The 21,408-nt window shown below is 54.7% G+C and overlaps 2 protein-coding genes across 2 annotated transcripts in view; both read right to left on the bottom strand.

The window, feature by feature from the left end:
* Positions 1–320: 320 nt before the first annotated feature.
* MRPL28 (mitochondrial ribosomal protein L28) lies at positions 321–3,520 on the bottom strand. Its single transcript, XM_057372366.1, has 5 exons — positions 3,193–3,520; positions 2,940–3,092; positions 2,160–2,294; positions 1,487–1,573; positions 321–1,041 (listed from the first exon to the last, which is right to left on the bottom strand). The coding sequence occupies exons 1-5, from the start codon at positions 3,478–3,480 to the stop codon at positions 958–960; spliced, it is 747 nt and encodes a 248-aa protein (XP_057228349.1). The 5' UTR covers positions 3,481–3,520; the 3' UTR covers positions 321–957.
* A 1,482-nt stretch (positions 3,521–5,002) lies between these two features.
* Positions 5,003–21,408, bottom strand: part of PGAP6 (post-GPI attachment to proteins 6) — a 19,368-nt gene continuing 2,962 nt past the window's right edge. The window contains exons 2-14 of the mRNA XM_057372336.1: positions 21,341–21,406; positions 17,073–17,250; positions 15,381–15,588; positions 15,169–15,302; positions 14,528–14,793; positions 13,050–13,369; positions 12,242–12,335; positions 11,577–11,700; positions 10,792–10,928; positions 8,729–8,907; positions 7,787–7,933; positions 7,304–7,420; positions 5,003–6,889 (exon numbers count right to left, since the gene is read on the bottom strand). Coding sequence (XP_057228319.1) covers positions 6,593–6,889; positions 7,304–7,420; positions 7,787–7,933; positions 8,729–8,907; positions 10,792–10,928; positions 11,577–11,700; positions 12,242–12,335; positions 13,050–13,369; positions 14,528–14,793; positions 15,169–15,302; positions 15,381–15,588; positions 17,073–17,250; positions 21,341–21,406 — 2,267 coding nt within the window. The 3' untranslated portion in view covers positions 5,003–6,592. The remainder of the gene's footprint in view (positions 6,890–7,303; positions 7,421–7,786; positions 7,934–8,728; positions 8,908–10,791; positions 10,929–11,576; positions 11,701–12,241; positions 12,336–13,049; positions 13,370–14,527; positions 14,794–15,168; positions 15,303–15,380; positions 15,589–17,072; positions 17,251–21,340; positions 21,407–21,408) is intronic.

Genomic DNA, 21,408 nt, shown 5'->3' with positions numbered 1-21,408 from the left:
CTGTTGAAGTGCAGAGGGGATGAGCCACACTCTGCTCTACAAGCCCAGCTCCTCTCATCAGTCCTGTGGCTCACAAATCAAGGCAGTGCCTTGCCCTGATGTGCCAGACAGGGAGAACATGTCAACACAAGACAGGGGGAAGGCAAAGTCTCTTTCCAGGGACAAGCAGTGATATAGAGAGATGACCCACACAAGGTTCAGCCTGCAAGCTCTGAGCTTGTGCCTCACCTCAGAGCTGAGGGGAAAGGGGGAGAGGCTGGTTTTGATCCACCCAGAAACTCAGTGCACCACCACAAAGCTTCCAGACACCACCAGGGACTCCCAGTGCTCTTCATCAGCCTGTAATTATGGCAAGTGCTTTGCAGTCCCTTGTTGCCAGACAGCACCAAAGGCTTCAACACCCACTTCGACTGCATCGTTACAAAATAAAAGATTTCAAAGTCACCAACTTAGAACACAAACAGAGCTGTAACCCAAGGGTTACTGAGCTGTGCTGGGGCTCTCAGCCCCATCTGCTGAGGGGTTTGGGTCACACTTTTGGGGCACAACCATCTCTGCTGGATAAGGCTAGGGATGATCTGTTACATCGTGTCTCACTGTRCATTGTAGTCCCTGCTATGAGACACCAATGAGCAAGAAGTATCAGAGAGAAGTTTACTGATATTAACTACCAAAATGCCTATTTTGTATCATAATTGCGCTCTCAAGAGCAGCTAACTGCCCGTACAGGCAGGAGACCGACACTGAGTCAATCTGACAAGAACACTTCCAGTGCCACAGCACAGAAACTCCTTCCTCTGCCCACACGTACAGGTCTTCACTGAATCCAGGCTGTCATGACACTTCAGGAACGTGGTTTTCACATGGCCCCTTCCCCACCAGCACGGCTCAGACAGCAGAGCCCCTAAACCCCACTGCTTGATCTGCAGCAAGGGTTTTGCTCCCAAGGTTTCTCTCCTACTGCTTCTGCACTGCCTGTTGCTTTTCTTTCAGCTGGCTGACGAGCTCTTCAGCGTACACCTTGAAGAGTGGGACAGGGTCCTGCAACAGAGCAGAGGATGAACCACTCAAAGGAGTGAACCTGAGCAGCAGCAAGGGGTGAAGCGCAGTGGGGAGCCCAGGGAGTGATGACAGCTAAAACCACAGGAAGATGTGACTGGGTTTTGTTCAGTGGCTCAACAGACAAGCTGCTGCTGCTCAGCTATGTAACCCTCCTAGAGGACAGGCACCTGCATGGTGCAGTTTCAACAGTTTCCTCAGTTCTGAGAGCAGAGAGGAATCATCAGCAGCTCCTAAGGATCCCTTTCCTTTGTCCCTTTTCCCTTCCCTACCTCCTCACACTGCCTGCCATCAGAGCTGTACTGCAYGTGGGTGAGCATATCCCATGAGGAAGCTGGAGCCCCACAGGGTTCCCTGGCTCAGGAGTGGATGTRCAGCCTGATGCAGCCCCAACACCTCAGTGCTGAGCACTGCCTCAGGAACTCACCTTTTTTTCCAGGAGCCTCTGTTTCTCTATGGCTTCTTCCAAACTCAAGCCAACCCATTCAGCTTCTTCTTCTGGGATCACAAAYTCCTGGGAYAGAAGAAGRAGAAGGTGGCACAGTCTTTGCARKTGACCAAGACACAAATMCCCTCTATGCCTGGACACAAACAAKTGATCCAGTGGGAACATTACTATGGACAAATCTTAAAGCACYGTTCCCTCATTTCTAACAACCAAGGTCCAGCTCCCTTCTCTCCTTAGCAGGGGTCCYGCTGCTCTGATCAGCTGTGTCTGCTTTTGCAGTTCTTTTGTGTAGTTCTGGGGCTGTTTCTCAGCACAACTCCATGGACTGTGGGTGTTGGTGGTGTTTCCATGCTGGCATCCACCACCAGCTACACAAAACTGAGCAGCACCTGGGCACTCTGGGCTCTCACAGCAGGGGCAGTACAAATTGTTGCTGCTTTTTGTTGAGGACTCTCAGTGAGCTCAATCACAACAAAAATGCTGCTTWTTGTGTCCCTAAATGATGAGTACAAAAACTAGGTGGCCCTAGAGAGACAAGAAAAACCTGATGATGTTTGTATTTTCTCTGCCCATACCCTCTGCACCAAGACCAGTGATGGGTGACCACCCAAGCAGCAAACACCAGGACAGGAACTGCAGGCCAGGARCTCACCTTGTACTTGTCATAGATGGCCTCTCTCCTGGCTGGATCATCGGGATGCAGCTGAGGATCCCGCCGGGCCAGGCGCAGCAGCATCGTCCGCTTCAAATCCATGCCGAGCTTGGAGCACATGTCAGCTTTGGGAGTCTGGAGAAAGGGGAGTTTAGCTGCACCAAGACAGCAGCTGCCAGGGAGAACAGGGGTCTCCCAGCACACTGACAGCACTRGCAATATACCCACACACAGCAGAGGCTCTCAGGGCACATGTTGTGAAAGGGGAAAGATGTGTTGGAAATATTCTGGAGCCAATTTGATTACAGTTCTGGGTTTTAATATCAAGAGCTCCGATCAAGAGGGTATTAAAGGCTGGGAATGTTAGATCTGCACTAAACATYAACAACAGCAGCTGTTCAKCCTGGAGAAGAGGAGACTGAGGGCAGAGCTCAGTGGGGGCTGCAGTTCTTCCCAAGGGGCAGCTCCAGCCCCTGCTCTCTGTGACAGGGACAGGGACCAGGGAACGGCTGCAGCTGGGCCAGGGAGGATTAGGATGATGATCAGGGTAGGGTTCTTCACTCAGAGGGTGCTGGGCACAGCATAGAGCCTGCCAGAGCTCCAGGAGCGTTTGGACAGCGCTGCCAGGGATGCACAGGGTGGGATTGTTGGGGKGTCTGGGCWGGGCCRGGAGTTGGACTCGGTGATCTTCCAACCTGGGATATTCTGTGCCGGAGTTGTAGGACCCCCTGCCTGCCAGCCCGAGGGTGAGGGCAGCGTGGGCACAGCCCCGGGCCGTACCTTGAGGATGTAGAAGTCGAAGCCGAAGGCCGCGTCGATGAGGTCGAGCGTGCGCATGGTGACGGTGATGGTCAGCGTGGCGTCCAGGATCTCGCTGTAGAACTGCCGCTCGAACAGCTGCGGCTTCCACGTCTTGGGCAGCCTGGTGGAGAGCTGGGCACGGCCCGGCGGTCAGGGCTGGCCCCGGGGGGGCGGCGGCCGCCAGCGGGCCCCGGTGACACCGCCCGGGCTCGGGCAAGGGCGCAGCGCTCACCTTGTCATTGCGCGCGTAGCGGAAGCCGCGGATCCATCCCTCGCCGCCCCAGAGCCCCTCGTTGGCGGCGGGCGGGAAGTACACGGGCACCGGCACGTCCTGCACGCGCTCGCGCTCCCCGGTGCGCGGGTTCCGCCGGTAGCGCAGGCCGTGCGGCCGCCAGTGCACGGGSGTGGGCGGCGTGTCGTCCTGCAGCGAGGCCAGGTAGTGCTGCGGCAGCCGGGCGCAGATGCCCTCCCGCATCCGCATGGCGGCCCAGAGCCGCGGCGGGAAGCGGTGCAGCGGCATCGCCCCGGTCCCGCGTACCCCGGCTCACCCGCCCCGGCCCGGTCCCGCCCCGCCGCCGCTTCCGCTTCCGCCCCGCGCGGCCACCGCCCCCTGGCTGACACAGAGCCCGACGGTGGCCGGGAGGGGCCGCGCCGCGCCCGCGTTTCGCCCCCGGCAGGGCTGGAGGCTGTCAGAGGATGGTGCCCGCTCCTCCCGGTGATGGCGAGAGACCGCACCGGGGATGGGCATGAACTGAAACACCTTCCACCTCAACAGACTGGGGCTGTGCCAGGGGAGGGTTAGGCTGGGTACCAGGGAAAGGTTCTTCCCCCAGAGCGTGCTGGGCACTGCCCAGGTTCCCCAGGGAATGGTCCCGGCCCCGAGGCTGCCACAGCTCCAGGAGCGTTTGGGCAGCGCTGCCAGGGATGCACAGGGTGGGATTGTTGGGGGGTCTGTGCCAGGGCGGGAGTTGGACTGGGTGATCCCTGGGCTTCCCTTCCAACTCGGGATATTCTGTCATTGTGTGCAGACCTTCTTCAGATGGAGGGTGGCAGAGCACTGCAACAGCTGCCCAAGGAGTGCATGGAGTCTCTCTCTCTGGGGACATTCCAAACCCCACCTGGACATGTCCCTGTGTCACCYGCTCCAGATGACCCTGCCTGGRCAGGAGASGYGGATGAGATGATCYCCAGAGGCCCCTTCCAGCCCTGTGATTGTGTGACTGCAGCCACCACCATCTGCCCGCAAATACCGTCACCTTTATTAAATTATAAAACCGTAAGCTTTAAAATTTACCATATAAAATAATCACAGGTATTAACAGCAAAGAAAAAAATAACCATTTTTTTCCCCAGACACAGGAATTCGCTCAGATTTTACCCAAAATAATTAACCCTCCCTCCGGCAGGCACCGAGGCCAGGTCATCAGGGAGGGAGCAAAGCAGAATTTAACGATCAAACACAAAATAAACAATCATGTCAGCGGGATTTCTCGCCCCAAAGCTTCTCCTGCTTCCRGCACGGAAATCCCTGAAGGGAAAGGCCCGATGAGGAATTATTGCTTTTTATGATAACCAGCAACACCTGGCCAGATCAGTGGCATCAGGTCACACTGGCAGCACACAACCACACTGGTGGCACCTGGGTCACACTGGCAGTACTCGGGTCACACTGGTGGCATCCAGACCATCCTGGTGGTACCTGGGCCACGCTGGCAGCAACCAGGTGACACCAATGGCACCTGGGCCACACTGGCAGCACTCAGGTCACACTGGTGGCACCAAGGTCTCACTGGTGGCACCTGGGCCACGCTGGCAGCAACCAGGTGACACCAACGGCACCTGGGGCACACTGGCAGCACTCAGGTCACCTTGGCAGTACTCAGGTCACACTGGTGGTACCCAGGTCCCACTAGCAGCACCTGGGTCACACTGGCAGCACCCAGACCAGTCTGGTGTTACCAGGATCCCATCAGTGTCACCTCGGTCCCACTGGCAGCACCCAGGTCCCACTGGCAGCACCTGGGTCCCACTGGCAGCACCCAGGTCCCACTGGCAGCACCCAGGTCCCACTGGCAGTGGCCCGGCACGGACGGCACGGCTGTGAAGGAGCGGCGGTCGCCTGCCACGGTGCTGGGGCCACAGCACCGCTGTGCAAACTGAGACAGGGGAAAAAAGTGCCTGAAAATGGGAAAAGTTGGAGGAAGCCCTGAGGGCCCCATGTCCCTCTTCCTGCCATGCCGCACTGGATGGCAGCAACACAAGGAAGTGTGGGGGACATGGGTGAGGGGGGTGACAATGCTGGGTGTGGACAAGTGTCCTTCACTTGTCCTGCACCTGCTTAAAAAAGGATGACTTTGCAGAGGAAGGGGAGGCAGAGGGATAAAGTGCAGAGCTGAGCTGGGCCCTCTTCAGAGCAAAGAAATAACCCCGAGGAGGGAAATCCTTCAATAAAAGCTCTTTCCTCCCCAAAGCCACCTGAGGAGGGGCTCCCAGCAGCACACACCATAGTGACACAGCTGGAACGATGTAGTTGAGCCCTTATCTGTAGAATAARGATGGGCAAAGACAACTTCCCTGGCTGCCAAGTTCTGCCCTTGCTTTCTGCGTGTCCTAGAGTAAGGCTAAGGTGAGACACGCTGCAAAGGAGACTGTGGCCACCAGGGGAGTCCCTGGCGATGCTCCTGCCCAGGCTGGGACACTGCTGTGCCCTCGGGACCCTGCAGCACATCCAGGCTCYGAGGCACAGCAGGCTGGAGGAGCAGCTCAGGCACCATCCCAAACCACCTGTGCTGCCCATGCCAAACACCCAAAAAGGAGGAAAACAGTGAATCCCTGAACACCATCAGCCTGGTTCCTTCCAGAGCTGAAGTTAAACTCAAACTAAACCCTGCAYTGCTGTGGGTTTCACGGCTCTGGCCAAGATGCTGCTGCTCCTCCTGCATGACCTCACATGGGGCTTTTTACATTCCTGCCAAGTCTGATCCTGAATCCAAGGCCCAAGTCCCAGCCTTATTCTTCTCCCACAGAATCAGGACCAGGTAAGAACAGCAGCACCTGTTTCACAGGGAGAGAGGCTCCAGAGCCCCAAGGAGATGGCAGCCAAGGCCCCAGCACATGCTGGGATCAGCTCCCTCCCTCCCCATCAGCACCAAGGGCACTTGGCAGCATTTGCCCCTTAGAAAAGAAGAAATATGTTCTTCTCTTGGGCTCAAGTTCTGACTGCAGAATTGCAGGGGAGCTCCCTGTCCCACATCCTCTGTCAGGACAGAGGGTGCAGAGAAGAGCCTAGCAGCCAAAGCCTTGGCTCCAGCTCAATGTGGGCTAAGCCCAAGCCTCATGGATGCAGCAGCGGGGGAAGAAGGGTCGGCGATTTCCCCCAGGGCTATGGGGAAGTGGGGGACAGGCTATTCCTTGATCTGGAACCATGAAGAGCCTGCCCCACCCCAGCTGAAAAGCAGAGGTGGCCTCAAACTTGCCTCCACAAGACCAGCCCAGAGCATCGTAATCTTTAAACACGGTCCACACTGAGCCCTCCTGTCCAGAGAATGAGCACGAGAGGACTGACAACATGTGAGGGGCAGCCCTGGCCAAGAACAGCTTCCCTGTCCCTCCACCCCTGTGAGCTGGACCCATCAGGTCACAGCATAGAGCTCCTCACGGTCATTCTGGCAGATCTGATAGCGACACGTGAGCTTCTGGGACCAGGCCCAGGGCTTCTTATGCTTGTCCCGAGGAGGGAGCAAAAAAGCGACGCTGCAAGCCACCAGCACGTGCCAGATGCTGTGGGTGTAGTAATAGTTCTCATTGGTTTCCATGAAAGCGTACACTGAGATGGCAATGAAAGCCAAGGTGATCCCTGGGAGGAGGTAGAAAACCCAGCGCTTCCACGAGGAGGGGTAGCAGTGCTTGCGCTTCGCTCCGTGGTGAACCTGGGGGGCAGAGCACACAAAAGTTAAGCAGCCAAGCAGAGGCTTAGGCAGGGGGGAACAGACCCCAGAGCATCTGCCAACCTGCCAATGTGCCTGCTGTCCCTGAGGAAATCACCTTCCCCCCATCTTGGGCCCATCTCTGGTGTGCCAAAGGCCCCAAGAGCTGTGGCACTGGAGCCCAGTACAGATACTACAGACACAGCCCATGCTTTGGGACAGCACTGCAGCTGCAGGTCTGAGACCCTGAACCAGGGGATTTCTCAGCWACTGCAGGGGTGGCAGGTGAATCCCTTGCTCTGCCCCCTCTGCCTGGCTGTTTCAGGGTGACCAATGCATGCCTGTGGATGGGCTGGAGCCTTGGGTCTGCTCTGCCTCCTCCATTCCCCATGGGCAGCAGGTCCTGCCCTCACTTACCCAAGCTGTAACCATGATGACGAGGGCGAAGAGGCAGGGACCCATCATGTTCCACACCCCTCTGCGGTCCAGCTGCAGGGACATGGCAATTAACAGGGTCCCCAGGATGAAAAGGACCTGGAAAAGAGACACCACCACCACTGTYAGGAGCTCATCTGCTGAGAGAGTACAGCCAGACATGCCAGAGACAGGGAAGACCTCTTCTTCTGGCTGCCCAGCCCTACATCCACWGAAGAGTCAGGAAAAACACCTTCAAAAGGAGAAACCATAGAACCCACAAACCTTTCCCCCATATCTCAGGGGAAATCTTCAGGCCCAACCCCTACAAGCATGCAGGTTCACAAGCCAAACTCCTGGGACAAAACAGCTCAGGGTGGCATTGGGTGACAAACAGGCTTTGTGACCCAACTGTGTCATTAAAATACAGCGGTGAGMGGGCTCAGTGTTGACACTTGTGGCCATGTGGGGTCACCTGACACTCACGTATTTCAGGATTTTCTTCACRCGAGCCATGCACAGGATGGTGACCCAGATGGACACCACGGAGCCCAGGAAGTCGCAGTACTGCAGGGTGTCGTAGTCCATGATGCACATCACCGCCACGCCCGGCTGGTCGCACGCGTGGTAGAACTGCGGCCGGGGACAAAAGCAAAGGTCAGCATGAACCCAGCAGCACCACACGGCTCTCTGGGAAGGGGAGGCAGGAGAAGGCTCAGCTCAYGGGCAGGATCCCTCCTACAGTGGCTCCAGGAAGCTCCACCAAACCACTGTGGCATTATGGACAGCGGGTGAGAGCAGGCACCCTGCACCCTCCCAGCAGTTCTGAAAGGGCAGGACATATTGTTGGAAAAAGGCAGAGGAGGGACGTGAAGCTGRTAAGAAGCACCTCCTCTACAAAGACAGGCTGAGAAAGCTGGGGCTGTTCAGCCTGGTGAAGAGAAGGTTGCATGGAGAACTTGCAGCACCTTCCAGCATCTGAAGGTGGCTACAGGGAGGAGGGAGAGGGACTCTCTTCAGGAGCTGTAGTAGATGGGGCAAGGACTAATGGGTACAGATTGAAAGAGGGGAAATTTAGGTTAGATATAAGGAAGAAATATTTTACTGTGAGCATGGTGAGAACACTGAAACAGGTTGCCCAGGGAGGTTGTGGATGTCCCAACACAGTCAATATTCAAAGCCAGGTTGGCTAAGGTCTTGAGCCACCTGGTCTAGTGGGAGGTGTCCCTGTCCATGGAACTAGGTGATCTTTAAGGCCCATTCCAACTCCCTAACATTCTAGGATTCTATGATTTGTCCATGGAAGTCCAATGATCCCAGAAGCTCCTTGTGGAGCTCCAGGATGGACTGCTCCACCAAGGACTTCAGTCTGGCACAGCATTGCCAAAGCTCAGAAGGAGGTGGCAGGGGACACATGGCAGTGCCTACCGTGGAGAAGAACATGGTGTAGGTGTAGACAGAGGCCTCCACCAGGTAGTAGCGATAGACAGCGACTGCAATGGCGGGCAGGAACATGAGGTTGCTCAGGGTGAGCAGAAGCGTGGCCAAGTTCTGTGCACCCACGGACTGGGCCTTGGTGTCATCTGTGCAGCTCCAGCCACCCCAACCTGTAGACAGAGAGGCTTCTGTGCATCTCACAGACCCCACCTTCTCCTCCCACAGCACTCAACAGGAGCCTGGGATGCCTGAGGAGGAGCAATCCCACCCCTGGACCATCTGCAAGCCCCTCCTCTTTCGCTCCATCAGCCTCTCACACTCCTGCTCTTAGGATGGTCTCATTACTCATCACATGCTCTGCTGTGGGAAGATGGGGAACCCCAGCAGAGCCATGTGGCTGCCCAGAGGACATTCCCTCTGGCTGTTCCCATGTAGCAGAAACCATCCTACATGCAGACTGGTACTTTCCAGCCCTGCAGTAACTCAACACACATGCTACTTGCTAGTGGAACATCAAGCACTTGAGGTTCAGATGCTTCACATGATGGTGTAAGTTGGATGTAAGATTCCTACAGGTTGCAGGAACCAGGTGGAGAATGATACCCAGCACCGAGGAAGCCACTGGGCTCCTCTCCTACAAGTTGTCACAGCAGGGCAGATCCAAAGCCAGGTGAGGCTGCTCTGGACCTTCCCCAACTGACTTTTGAAGATCTCCAAGGACAGAGACCTGGAAACTGCAAAAATAAACAGCTCTGAGGGAAAAAAGTGCCTTCTTCAACTTAATTGAAGTGAAAATTCCCTTGCTGCAGTCAATGTCTGTGGCTTCTTGCCCTTTCTGCATAGCTGCCTCCAGGGTCTCTGTAACCCCTGTGGGCAGCAGAAAGTGCGATTGGATCCCACTCCAACTCCCCTTCCACAGGCTGAACAAACCCACTGCTGTAGCCCATGGTTACATCCAGGGCTTCACAGGAGAGTGGAAGTGAAAGTTGCCTAAAGGACTGTGCCTGACAACAGAACACAACTCAGCCTCTGACTGAATACCAAGGACAGAAGAGAGGCAATCTCTACGAACACAAATCTTGTTCAAATTATTTTTGAAAGTTATTTAAATTACTTTAATTAAAGATTAGGATGCCCATGCCCTCTTTTTGAAGAAAGGAGGTCAGCCACAGGGCAGCTGGGGTATGTGCAGGCACTCTGTGATCAAGAAGCAGAGTTAACAGTAGCATCTATCCCATTCCAGAGTCATTGGAGCCCACAGTCGCTCTGCCCTGCCTGCTGGCTCCCTGCCAGGCAGAGCCYAGGGMAGCTGCTCTCTCCGGTTTATTTCTGGGTCACCAATATGCAGATGGGGCATTTTGCTCCRAGTGATTCAGCGGAAAGCTGTCCTCAGCCTGATTCCCCAGTTCCCTTGAGGTGCTCTCTGCTTCCCAGAACCTGGCTGCCCTCGGGGAAATTGGGATGCTGCTCTCCATCTTGCTCCTTACCCATCATTAGCACTGCAGCAGGGAGGTCCTGGCTCAGGTCCAGAACAGCAGGGAACCACATTTTGCCTTGTCCTTCTGCTGAGAGCAGGTACACAGACCCACCCAAGCACAGCAGAGCTCATCTTCCCTACACCACAGACTTCCCAGGCCATTAAGATAATTAGGAGCTGACACAGATGTTCCTCCTCCAGGGGCACCTCTGAGTCTAAGGCTCTTGGCAGGAGACACACAGGGACCGCAGCCCAGCGTCATCACATCCCGTACCAGGAAYCTACACAACAAACCTCCCTGACAGGCACAGCCTCTAACACAGGCATTTTCAGGCACCCTGATCTCTCTGGGGACACTCAGAAGCACTTCTCCAAGCCCTAGGGGACTCCAAACTGTCCTCATCCCAATTACCCATCACCCCTAGGCCACCCTGTGCTTCCCAGAATTTTGCTTCCCCAGGCACAGTGACACTGCCAGCCACGGCAGACCCCAGGCACCCTTCCCAAACACCTCCACCCTAAAATTGTGCTGTCTCCTCGGGAAGGATAGCAAAACTTCCCAGGAACAGGCACTCACCAGCCTTGCAGCTGCAGCCAGCATAGAGGTAGCCATGTCTCCGCAGGAGGCTGCACTGCCCGTAGGGCCCACAGTCATTGAAGCAGGGGGTGAGGTACRAGAACACCGTCACTTTGGCTTCTGCAGTGGTACATTCCCTGCAAGAACAGCACGTTTCCTTGGTGCCACAGTCCTTAGGGCAGCCCATGCCACGCTCCTGATGGCCAGGACATGCTCCTGCATGCAAGYTCCCTGATATTTTGGTGTCTGCTCCATCTCTTCCAAGTGCCAGAGCAGTCTGCTCCCTCTCCACTTGGCTGCCAAACTGATGTCCAAGTGGGTGCCAGCTCTCCCCAKACCACCATGGCAAATCCCACTGCCCATGACTATCCTCGGGACCAGTGCTGTTTTGTGTCATGTACTTGGCTCCTTACTCAAGATCCCAGCAGGAAGGCAAACTGCAGGAATGCAGGCACAGCTGCCTGCACCTCAGAGACCTCCCAAAAGGGTAACAGCAGCAATTCTCAATTTATCAAGTCTAAATACACTTGGGGAAGGGGAAGCTCACCCAGGCAGGCTCTGCCATCTGCAGTCTACTTGAGATGTGCCAGCTTGGCATCAAACAAGCTGCTTGGGTGCTCACAAGGGAGCAAGTCAGCAAGGCCACACATGTCCTTGTCCCTCTGCAGCCACAGTTCAGCTGCCACCAGGTGAGGAGCCCACAGCCCAGATGTGAGGTCAAGGGTCAGGTTTGCTCACACAAACCAAGGGCAGTGGGATGTAGCAGGATGACATGGCAGACTYACCCCTGGCCCTTGGGGCAGAGGAGCTGCAGGGACAGGAACCAGTCATCTGTCTGTGGGTACAGGACAATCAGCATTGCTTCTGCAGAGGAGGTGCTCACACTCAGAGGGTAGCCCTGGGAAAAAGCTGAAAGAAAAGAAGGTGCTGTGATGTGCCAGGGCTTGAGGAGAGACTGACTACATAGTAATTGGCTGCCTCCTGTGGCTCCTTAGTCCCACGTTCAGGAGGCACCAGGGAGATGGAGAGGACCCGTGCTCTCAAGAGTTCTGTTTTTAATTTCATCTCCATTCCTGCTCAGTGTCTGAGTAGTACAGGGTGCCCAGAGCAGCCTGTTATCTTGGGTAATCCTCCAGTGTACAGCCTAGCTGCTTTGCACACCAGCAGTACTTTTCACCATCCCCAAACCTCCTGCCAGCAAGGCTGGAAGAGCCCCAGCTGGTAACCAGATCTCCCTTTGGTAGAGGCTAACTCCTGGAGCCAGACCACCACCTGCACCCCAGCACCCTGGCAATGTGCCAGCACAAAGACCTCAGGAGGCTTTGGGCCAAAATCACTTTCTCTGGGATACTCCACAATATCCTGAGTCAGTTAACAGCTTGCCAGGTCTAAAAGCAGAGCCCTGAGATGACAGAGCTGAGCTGGAGGCAGGTGCCAGCATCTGTCCTACCTGTGCTGCAGTTCCGTGTGGCGTTGAGGGACAGCACTGGTGAAGCGGCACTCACACAGGCTACCACAGTGGCATTTGACAGGCTCACAGATGTCTGTGCAAACAGAGCAGTGTCCCATGTTAGTGTGTCCTGATGCCATCCCCCTGCACCATCCCTCTCCCACAGTGCCCATGAAACAACAAATCCCACAGGTCAAGTTGCCCATCAGTACAGCAGGATTCTGGTTCACCTGACCTTGTGCTGCCACCATATCGTGTTATGGCTTCAAGAGGCAAGAGACCCTCCTGGGGGACCCTCTCAGAGGAACTGCCCCAAAGCTGGGACATTCATATATCATTTCAACATCAGCACAGGGTGGCACAAGTCAGAGGCTGCAGAACATCAGGCCTGAGCCCTGCTCCAGCCCTCAAGAAGTTTAATGGAACTTCAGGGGGCTGATTTTGGTGTAGGGGGAGTCACTGAAGAAGCCCGGGAATCAGTGACTTGGGGCACGAACATCCCTGGGTTTCCCTGCTCAGCATTCTCTCCTGGTGGCAGGGTGCCAAGCTCCCGTGGAGAAGATGGCATTGCAGCTGCTTTCCATTTTGTCTCCTCTGCGTCACTGCCGCCACATGCCGCAAGCTGTGGCATTTGAATCGGAGCTGGCAGGTGGGACATGCTGGAAGCAGCTAAAATAGGCTCCGAGTGTTTTGTAACAACAAAGAGAGGAATAGTCCCACTGGTACCTCCAACCTCTGGAGCATGCAGCCCAGGAGCAGGGACAAAGCCCTGCCAAGGGGAYACAATCCTGCCCATCAGCCTGCACACCTTGTTAAGCAGCAGATTGACCACGAGGGAMCCCCCGCTGTCCATGCCTGTGTTCAGGTTGAGCAGGAGGAGRGTGGGGGAGCGGGTGTTCACGGGCACACTGGGACCGTTCAAGAGCCGGTAGCGCACAGACACCACGTCCAGGTCCTCCCTCACGACGGGCTGGCTCTGCAGGCAGGAGCCCCGCTGGCTGGATGAGTTGTGTGGAGCCTGTCCAGCAGCTGGAGCAGAGCTCCCTGCTGCTCCTGGTCTGGCAACAGCCTGGCTCTGGTTTAGGCTGATGAAGTTAAGGAAGGAACTGGTGCTTCCTGGTCTGCAAACTAGAGCAAAAAAGGAGAGAAATCAGCACAGCCAGGACTAGCACCTCACCCAGGCAGGCCCCAGCAGCTMCAAGTGACAGCACAAACTGGGCTCAGATGGCTCATGCACTGCATGAACTGTCCTTGAGGCACCATCTTTGCAGGGGGAGCATCCACAAGCTAGAACTCTGCTGGGAGCCAGACAGTGGTACAGTGGGTAGAAGCACCCTGGAGCTGCAGGGAAGGGGGAATGGAAGAAGGGATAACACAGCATCATCAAGGTGACCAGGGAGGGCTCACTCGCCAGCAGCAGAGCTCAGCMCTCAGCTGTCCCACAGCCACAGGCTGTGCAAAAGTCCCTCCCAGCTCTCCGGACATGAGCAGACAAGGCTGAGCAGGAGGGAGAAGCCAACCCTGTGGAGCTACAGGCACAAGCTATCAYGTTGTGGCAGATGGAGCTGAATGGTAAATTTGGAGTCCCACTGCTGGAGACTGTCCATGGCTCCCAGAGACTCCAGTGCTCCTCCCTAACACTTCTGCCAATGCCAGGTCTTTCAGCACACAGGATGAAGCTCTGCTTTGAGGAGGAGGTGGTAGAACCCCCAGTAGAAGAAAATTTAAAAAATGTTCCTGGTTGGTGAGCTTACAGCAGTCAAACAGGGATTATGGTCATGTAATAGGTGCAATAGGTGCAAAGGTATCACAGCCACAAGGACCTTGTGACCATCTGAGCCACAAAGCATCACCTGAAATGGTGACATTCCATCACTACAACTCCAGACATTTCCCCAAGTAAACCTCTGTGAGGTGGTTTCCTGTCTGTAGCCTGCTCTTGGCCAATTAGCAATCAACACAGCCTTAGTCTGTTGTAYCACTCAAAACTATTCTCCCCACCAGATTTTAAGCCAGCCACTGCTTCCCAAGCAACCTTTAGAAAAATAACACTGAGCTTTTCAGGTGTTTCCAAAACAGGCAGCTCTAGCAAGTGCCCCTCTGGGGTGAATACTGGAGCTTTCAATTTTGACACCACACCAAAAACTAGGGCCTCCAAGAGGAAGCAATAAGCATGTTGGGGAGCACAAGACACCACAGCCAGGCACCCAAAGGCCCAAGGGAGACATAGCAGACACAAAGTTTTCTCTGGTCCTTCTTACAGGACTAGAGAACACGGAATCCCACCTGTGAAAGAAGCCAGCATCTCCACCTTCACGCTGGCATTGCCAGTGCYGAGACTCTCCACCATGATCTGCAGCCACTTCTCCCAGGGGGGTGACTCCAGGGCTAGGCTGCAGTTGATGCTCCCCGTGCAGGTGAGGATCTTCTGGAAGGACTGGGGCAGGGTGATGGAGCCCAGCAGCACCCGCACGGCGCAGGCTCTCTGCTCGCTGGTGAYGCAGCTGCTCAGCTGGAACCGCATCCCTGCGGCGTGTTTGGGAACGAAGACCCTGTGGGAGGAGGGAGCAGCAGTTTGCAGAGCTCATACTCTCAACACAAGCCAGCCACAACCCACCACAGTCCCCACGGCTTTGTGACACGGACTAGACTGCCCTGGTTGGTGCTGTGAAAATCCTTCCCAAGGTAAACATCTGGAAGAACTAAAATTCCTGCAGTTGAATCTATGACCACCTGGGAAGATTTAGAGAAGGGTGCTCGTGTGCTACCCATGCAGATCTTACCACTGCTGCAGGGAGCTCAGCAACAGGTTCAGAGACCCCCCAGCTTCAGCCCCACGTGGGAACAACACTGGCTTCCCCATAGCAGCTCCTGTGGAAATCCCACCCCACCATGCCCTCAGTTGCCCACCCACTGCTCCCACTCACTTGACATGCAGTGGCTTAGCAGGCGAGACAACGGTGTGTGGCATGGGGACACCAGGCTCCAGAACAGGCATATCAGTGAGTCTGAGCACAAACATATCTGCCTGGAACATATAGGGGCATGGAGTGGAGAAACCCTGCAGGAGGGGAGAGCACAGGGGTCAGCTGTGGCTGTGATGAGACACCCAGGGTAGAGCTCTGGGTAGGACCCTCACCTTCACCTCAATCCTGCCTGCAGCCTCGGGCAGGTGGGCAGCAATGAACCAGTCCCCAGCAGCAGGGGTGGTGACRTTCACAAAGGTGGTGTTTTGCACAGCACTGCTCAGGGTGATGCTGATGTTGTAGGAGGGACGGACGGTGGCATTGGCAGGAAAGCGAGTGCCCAGCGGGTTAATGACAGGAGGGGCACCATGGCGAAAGTGCCTGCAAGAGAAGTCACAATGAGAGTAAACCCARGGAGGTGCAGACACTGGCAGGATAAAGTGGGATACAAACTCACCAGGGACACCCTGGCTRGCCTGGAGAGGGAGCAGGCTGGAAAATCCCACATTTTCAAGTGGAGTCATCATTCTCATCTGGTGAGAACTAGCTGCTATTAGCTTATCCGGGATTTATTTAGAGATTGGTTTAACTTGGCAGCTTATTAAGATAAGGATTTACATAGTTCCATCAAGCCTGGAAGCAAATTTCCAACACTTATTAAGGCTAAGCCCCACCCACAGCCTACTGATTTATAACCATCAGCAAATTCCCCATATAGGGRAAATCGTCTACAGAGAACTTTCATTTTCCAGCTAAGATCTGCATCTTCCCATCTCCTCTAAGAAGGGCAGTCAGACAGACTACAAAGACACTTTCCAAGGGAGGCCCCTATTACAGACCTCAGTGCAGCAGTGTTTCTGCTTTCCAGATAAGCCCAGTGTTTGAAGTAGCAGAAACACAMAAGGCTAAGGAACGTGGGAGATATTTATTCAGTCAATTTGGCATTTAATTTGATTGCTTTTGGACTGCACTGAAACAGGTCCAGCAAGCAAACATGACAGGTGATATGTTATTACCCCTTGGAGCTTATCTGGGTTAGCCATCACTTCTTGGATTATTGTTTAGCTGCTGCCTTGTTCCTCATGTCCCAAAATTACTGGAAACCTTTCTGGGAAGCAGAAAGCAGAAAAATAATCTCTTCCAGGCTGCTCAGGAGCAATTAAGAGCACCAGTCTCTGCCCAAGACAGAGCAGAGAAGCCCAAGCACAAGAGGTCAGTCACTCCCAGACCTCTGTGGAACAGACGCCAGARACCCATGGGCTCCATGGGCACAACTCACTGAGGAAGCTTTGGTGTTCTCCTAAAGCTCAAAATCTGACAAGTTTTTGACCTCAAATYCTTCAACAAGWTAAGTACTCCTTTAAGCAGCATTTYTTTCACTGACATTGAGTTTGCAATATTCTCATGCACAACATTCCTCTACTGTCTCTGTTCCACGCTCAGCCACACCCCTCACAAAGWGTCCCCCAAAACTCCTCAGTTCTTCTGTACTGGGACGTTTGCCCATCTCCAAWCATTTTGGATCTGCTCAAGTCCCTTGTAGTCCTGTTACATCCTTTGGCACCATGTGCAGGTTCTGCCAGCCAGGAACACCTTTGAGCAGCACATTTGATTCACTGTGAAGGTCTCTTCAGTGTTCTAAGCGGTCTCTTGGATACCACAGCTGACAGGCAGCCCAAAATCCATGGGTAACAAGAACATGAAACACTCCTACAGGTTTGAACACAGATTCAGTGCTACTATAGGAAGCTCCTGCAACTGAGAAATGGCCCAACCTCCACAAGCAACCAGCCCCAGCCACAAGTGACCAGGACAAAGGGACAAGAAGCCCACARGGACAAACCCTGTCACAGGGACATACTTACACAGTGATCTCCATACTGGTGCACTCAGGGCCTTTCCCCCGGGATGCTTGCAGGAGCCAGCGTAGCAGCACAGTGTCTTCTGGCACGTGGAAGTGGAAGAGCTTGGCATTTCCATACCAGCTGTAGAAGGACAGCTTCTGTGCACTCTGAGAGAAGTACTCAGAGACATAAAGGGAGTCTGGAAGGGARAGAGCACAGCAGTTGGTGGGGAGCTGCTGGGGTCAGGCTGCAGGGCTTTATCCACCCACAGAAGCACACAGGAGGCTTAATGTTTCYTGGAAAGGTGTACTTTGTGTCCCTGTTTTCTCATTACAGTCCCATTAGATATGTGGTGATCCATGCACCTCCAGCCAGAACCACCCACACTCCTGCTGTAAAACCATCACCCTGAACTGGAGAGCACTAACAGATGCCTAAACTACACTCTGAGRGACATGCCCTGAAGCTGAGAGATCACCAGAGAGACTGAGGAGGAGGAAAAGGTCTGGAAGAAAGGCTGATGGCAGAAGGAAAGGTGATGGAAGAGGCAGCAGGAAACCCAGGGGCACAGTGCAGAACAGATGGGTGCAGGCAACACAGGGATGCCCTGTGCCCCAGCAGCAATTTATGGTGCCAAGAGGCAAGAGCTGTGCCCTTGTCTTCTGCTGAGCATATGGGCTGAGGATGAAAGGATGGGGGGGGAAATGGTTTTAAACCAAAGGAGAGGAGATTTAGATTGGATGTTAGGAAGAAATTCTTCTGTGTGAGGGTGATGAGGCCCTGGCACAGGTTGCCCAGAGAAGCTGTGGCTGCCTCGCTCCTGAAAGTGTCCAAGGCCAGTTTGGATGGGGCTTGGAGYAACCTGGTCTAGTAGAAGGTGTCCCTGCCCATGAGATGATCTTTAAAGGTCCCTTCCACCCCAAACCATTCTGTGTTTATCCCTCTACCCAGCTCAGAACACATGTATTGTCTTCCTGTGWCACAMARCACTATGAAACTTCATGTGCTGCAMRTGTAACTCTGCTTTCAGAMATAACWTCTAAAGATTTTTCTAGCTRGAAGAAAGGCTRCTGGGATAGCAAGAACAGCCTCAGGGTAGGCATGCAAGAGGACAACAGTTATATAGTCAAAGTGCCATCAGGACTAACTAGATCCTCCATCCCTCTGCCCAGCTAAATATCTACAGATCACCCCCAGCAAAATTACACATTAACAAAACCAGTCAGACTGCARCTCAGGTCTGGAAAAGAAGCATCACACCAGAGCTGAGAAAAGGATAAAACTGCATGAGGACAGCGGAGCCAAGGCCATGCTGCCCATCCAAAATCACAAAACTCAGCAAGAGGGTAAAAGGTTATGCCTTCACATGTCTGCAGAGTGCTTCCAGATGCTCCTTTCCTATTTTTTTCTCCCCCAGAATGGAGAGAAACTGTGGCACCTTTCAGAGAGATATTCCGGCCCTCTGCTTATCCAAGAATAAGCAGCAAAGGGCAAGTTAACGTGTCCTCCTTCAACTCTGCACAGGGTCATGCTGGAAATACAGAGGACCCAACTGTCAAAGAGGAACTGTTTAAGCAAAGAAAGAGGAAAACATCCTCAGGCAGGATCAGATCGTTGGGATATACTTCCTGCCGGGAGGAATCTAATCCTAGCAGGAACTATGATCCATGCCCCAAAGGAAGACACTCGCCGGCCTGCACCCACGACACTGCAAGGAGACAGGAACAGTAATCATGGGTTTAACTCCTTGGCAAATTACCAAGCCAAAGCCTGCGGGCATTCTGCAAGCCCGGCAGCGAAAGGAGGAAACAGGAAAGCGAGAAATACCGGCCACACAAGGCAGCTGGAGGATTTGCTCCTGGAGGAAGAGCATAGCTGCCTGACCTTGCCACAGGGGCTGCCCTGGCCATGCACCCACGGGGGCCAGCCAAGGGGCAGAGCTAGCAGCACCTTTGTGCATGGAGCCAGGAAAGGCCATGGGGAAAGGTGAGCCCTGAGCAGGACAGCCAGGAGGCTGCAGATTGTGGGCAGAGCTGTCCCATGCTGGGGTCACACTGCTCTCCRGAGACCACAAAAGGGGCTTCTCAAGCCAATGCTCCCTCGGCTGAAATGCCAGCGCAGTGTGTGGGTACTGTGGACAAGAGCTGGCGGTGATCCCTGCAAGCCTGGGGACATTTCCCACACAGGGGATATGGAAGGAAGCAGGATTTCATCACTGGTGTCTGTAACCCCAGCACACTCCACATGCACTTGGCACACTCATTTCTGCAGTTCATGGGGACATTTGGGCACAGGATGAGGGTAGGCAGGGACACAAAGCGTGATTAGAGCTGGGAGAACCCCAGTCCTGCTCAACACAACAGGTCCCATCAAACAACCTGAAACCTGCCCCAACACAAGCTGCTCCAGCCCCACCAGCTGTCAGACACCGTCACCACCCACCCTGCACGTCCTCATGAAGGCAAAGCTCAAATTGTGTGGTTTTGGGGGAGGACAGGGCCGGCTGACTGCAAAATTAAAAACTCCAGTATTCAGCAGTGCTCTTTATTAAGGACTGGTCAATTAGATGGAGAGAGCTCAAGAGCATTACCAGATTAGAGCAGGAAGACCTGCCCTGCTCACGTACTGCCTGCCACCAGGTAAGCACCAGTTAGGGCTTTGGACAAAGTCCACTGACAAACAGCTTCTTGTGGTGACAAGGGCTGAGCCCCTGCTCACAGGCTGTGCTGGGCACACAGAGCTGCACAAGTGAGCTGGTATGTGACTCCCAGGGCACCCTCTGCCCAGGCTGACAAGGAAATACCTCAGATAAGCAGAACATCAGCACAGAAAAGCCTGAAAGACAGGTCACTGCAGTCGAGGTGTGTGCTCTGGCAGCMCATTTGCATCAAGAGAGAGTTCTCTGGCATTTGTTCTGCTCCGTTTGTGTCCATGCCCATCTATTCAATCTGCTCGGCACCAGCATGGCAACACCTGGAAAGTCCCACTTGACTGTCCCATGATGTGAAACCAGCTTTAAACTGTGCAAGAGACCCATCCAGTGGATGCTGTTTCCATCCCCTTCCATACAGATTTCGCATAAGCAGATTTCAAGTGTATTATGCAAAAAACAACAGTGTTTTAAGACAAGAAACAGAACGAGGTAGAATCCCTGTAGCACAGAGAAGACACATTATTTCAATTTCAGAGTAAAGAGTCACAGACTACAGCTTATGTTTGTTTGTCCAAAGATGATCTCATGGTAGTTTTAGGAAATAMTACCTTGACTGCGGGTTTCTCAGGGCTTCCCATCAAAGGGATGAAGCCCTCATTTCAAAGGACATGCTGTCTAAAGCTACAGAGTTGATGAKGAGTCTGACTCACAAAAAGACTGGGCTATGTTGCAGGATGTTTGCCCATTTACAATGTAACAGAAATCTCGTTCCTTTATCCCGGGTAAAAATCCACCTACAAATGTTGCAGAACAAGGACCCCCTCGCTCTCCCAGGGAGGCGTTGATCTTTTCCAGCGCCCAAACACAACACAGAGGCATTCCCTACGGAGGCATTCCCACAGCCGGCGGGACGGCGCCGAGACAAACCCAGCACCACACCTGAGGCGCACGGGAGCTCTCCGAGCTGGGAACCCAGCGAGCAGGATGCCAGAGCAGGGTGGGCCTGGGGCACGGGGCCATCTCACCCCTGGCTCCCCGAGAGCCTCACGCACTGTGGACTGTGAGGAGGCGATAACCACGATCAACAGGGCAGCCACRGGCAGAACGAGCCCACCTCCGCGATGGGGTGAGCAGGTGAACAACCTCACCTCCCCGAAYGTCTGCACCGCCACAGCAGCTCTGGAGGGAGGGGAGGAGTGGGCACAATCCCCGCGGGACCCCAGACCTCCAGCACCCTCTGCTCTGCCAAAAACCCCGCTCCCATCCATCCGTCTGCATGYCCTGGAAGTAAAGTAACCTGAAAACAAGGCAACCCAAGGAAAACAACCACTGCAAACACAGCAGAACCCAGAGGGTCTGGCCTGACCTCCCACTGCTCTRCAGGGCCGGCACAAGCGCTGCTCCCCGGGGATGCTCAGGAGCCCCCGACTCCCTCGAGAAGGTATGAAGGCATCCCAAAGTCACTGCAGATCCAGCCCGGCAGCGGCTGCGGGACCCGGGGCAGCTCCCGGCGCTCGCTGCAGCATCACTCCGCCGCTTTCCCACCGGCGCCTCTGCCCCSCCGAGACCCCGCCGGCCGCCCCCCGCTGTGCCCCGGCCCCGCGGATCCCCCCTCTCCCGCCCCGCCGGGACTCACCGGGACCGGTGCGGTTGCCGCGGCCGGCGGGCAGCGCCAGGAGCTGCAGCAGGAGCAGCAGCAGCCGC

This window comes from Malurus melanocephalus, unplaced genomic scaffold, assembly GCF_030028575.1.
Source record: "Malurus melanocephalus ecotype Western Australia unplaced genomic scaffold, MMel_1.1 scaffold_170, whole genome shotgun sequence".
NCBI lineage: Eukaryota > Metazoa > Chordata > Aves > Passeriformes > Maluridae > Malurus > Malurus melanocephalus.
Note: the sequence above shows the minus strand (reverse complement) of the source record. Positions and strands in the feature narration are given on the sequence as shown.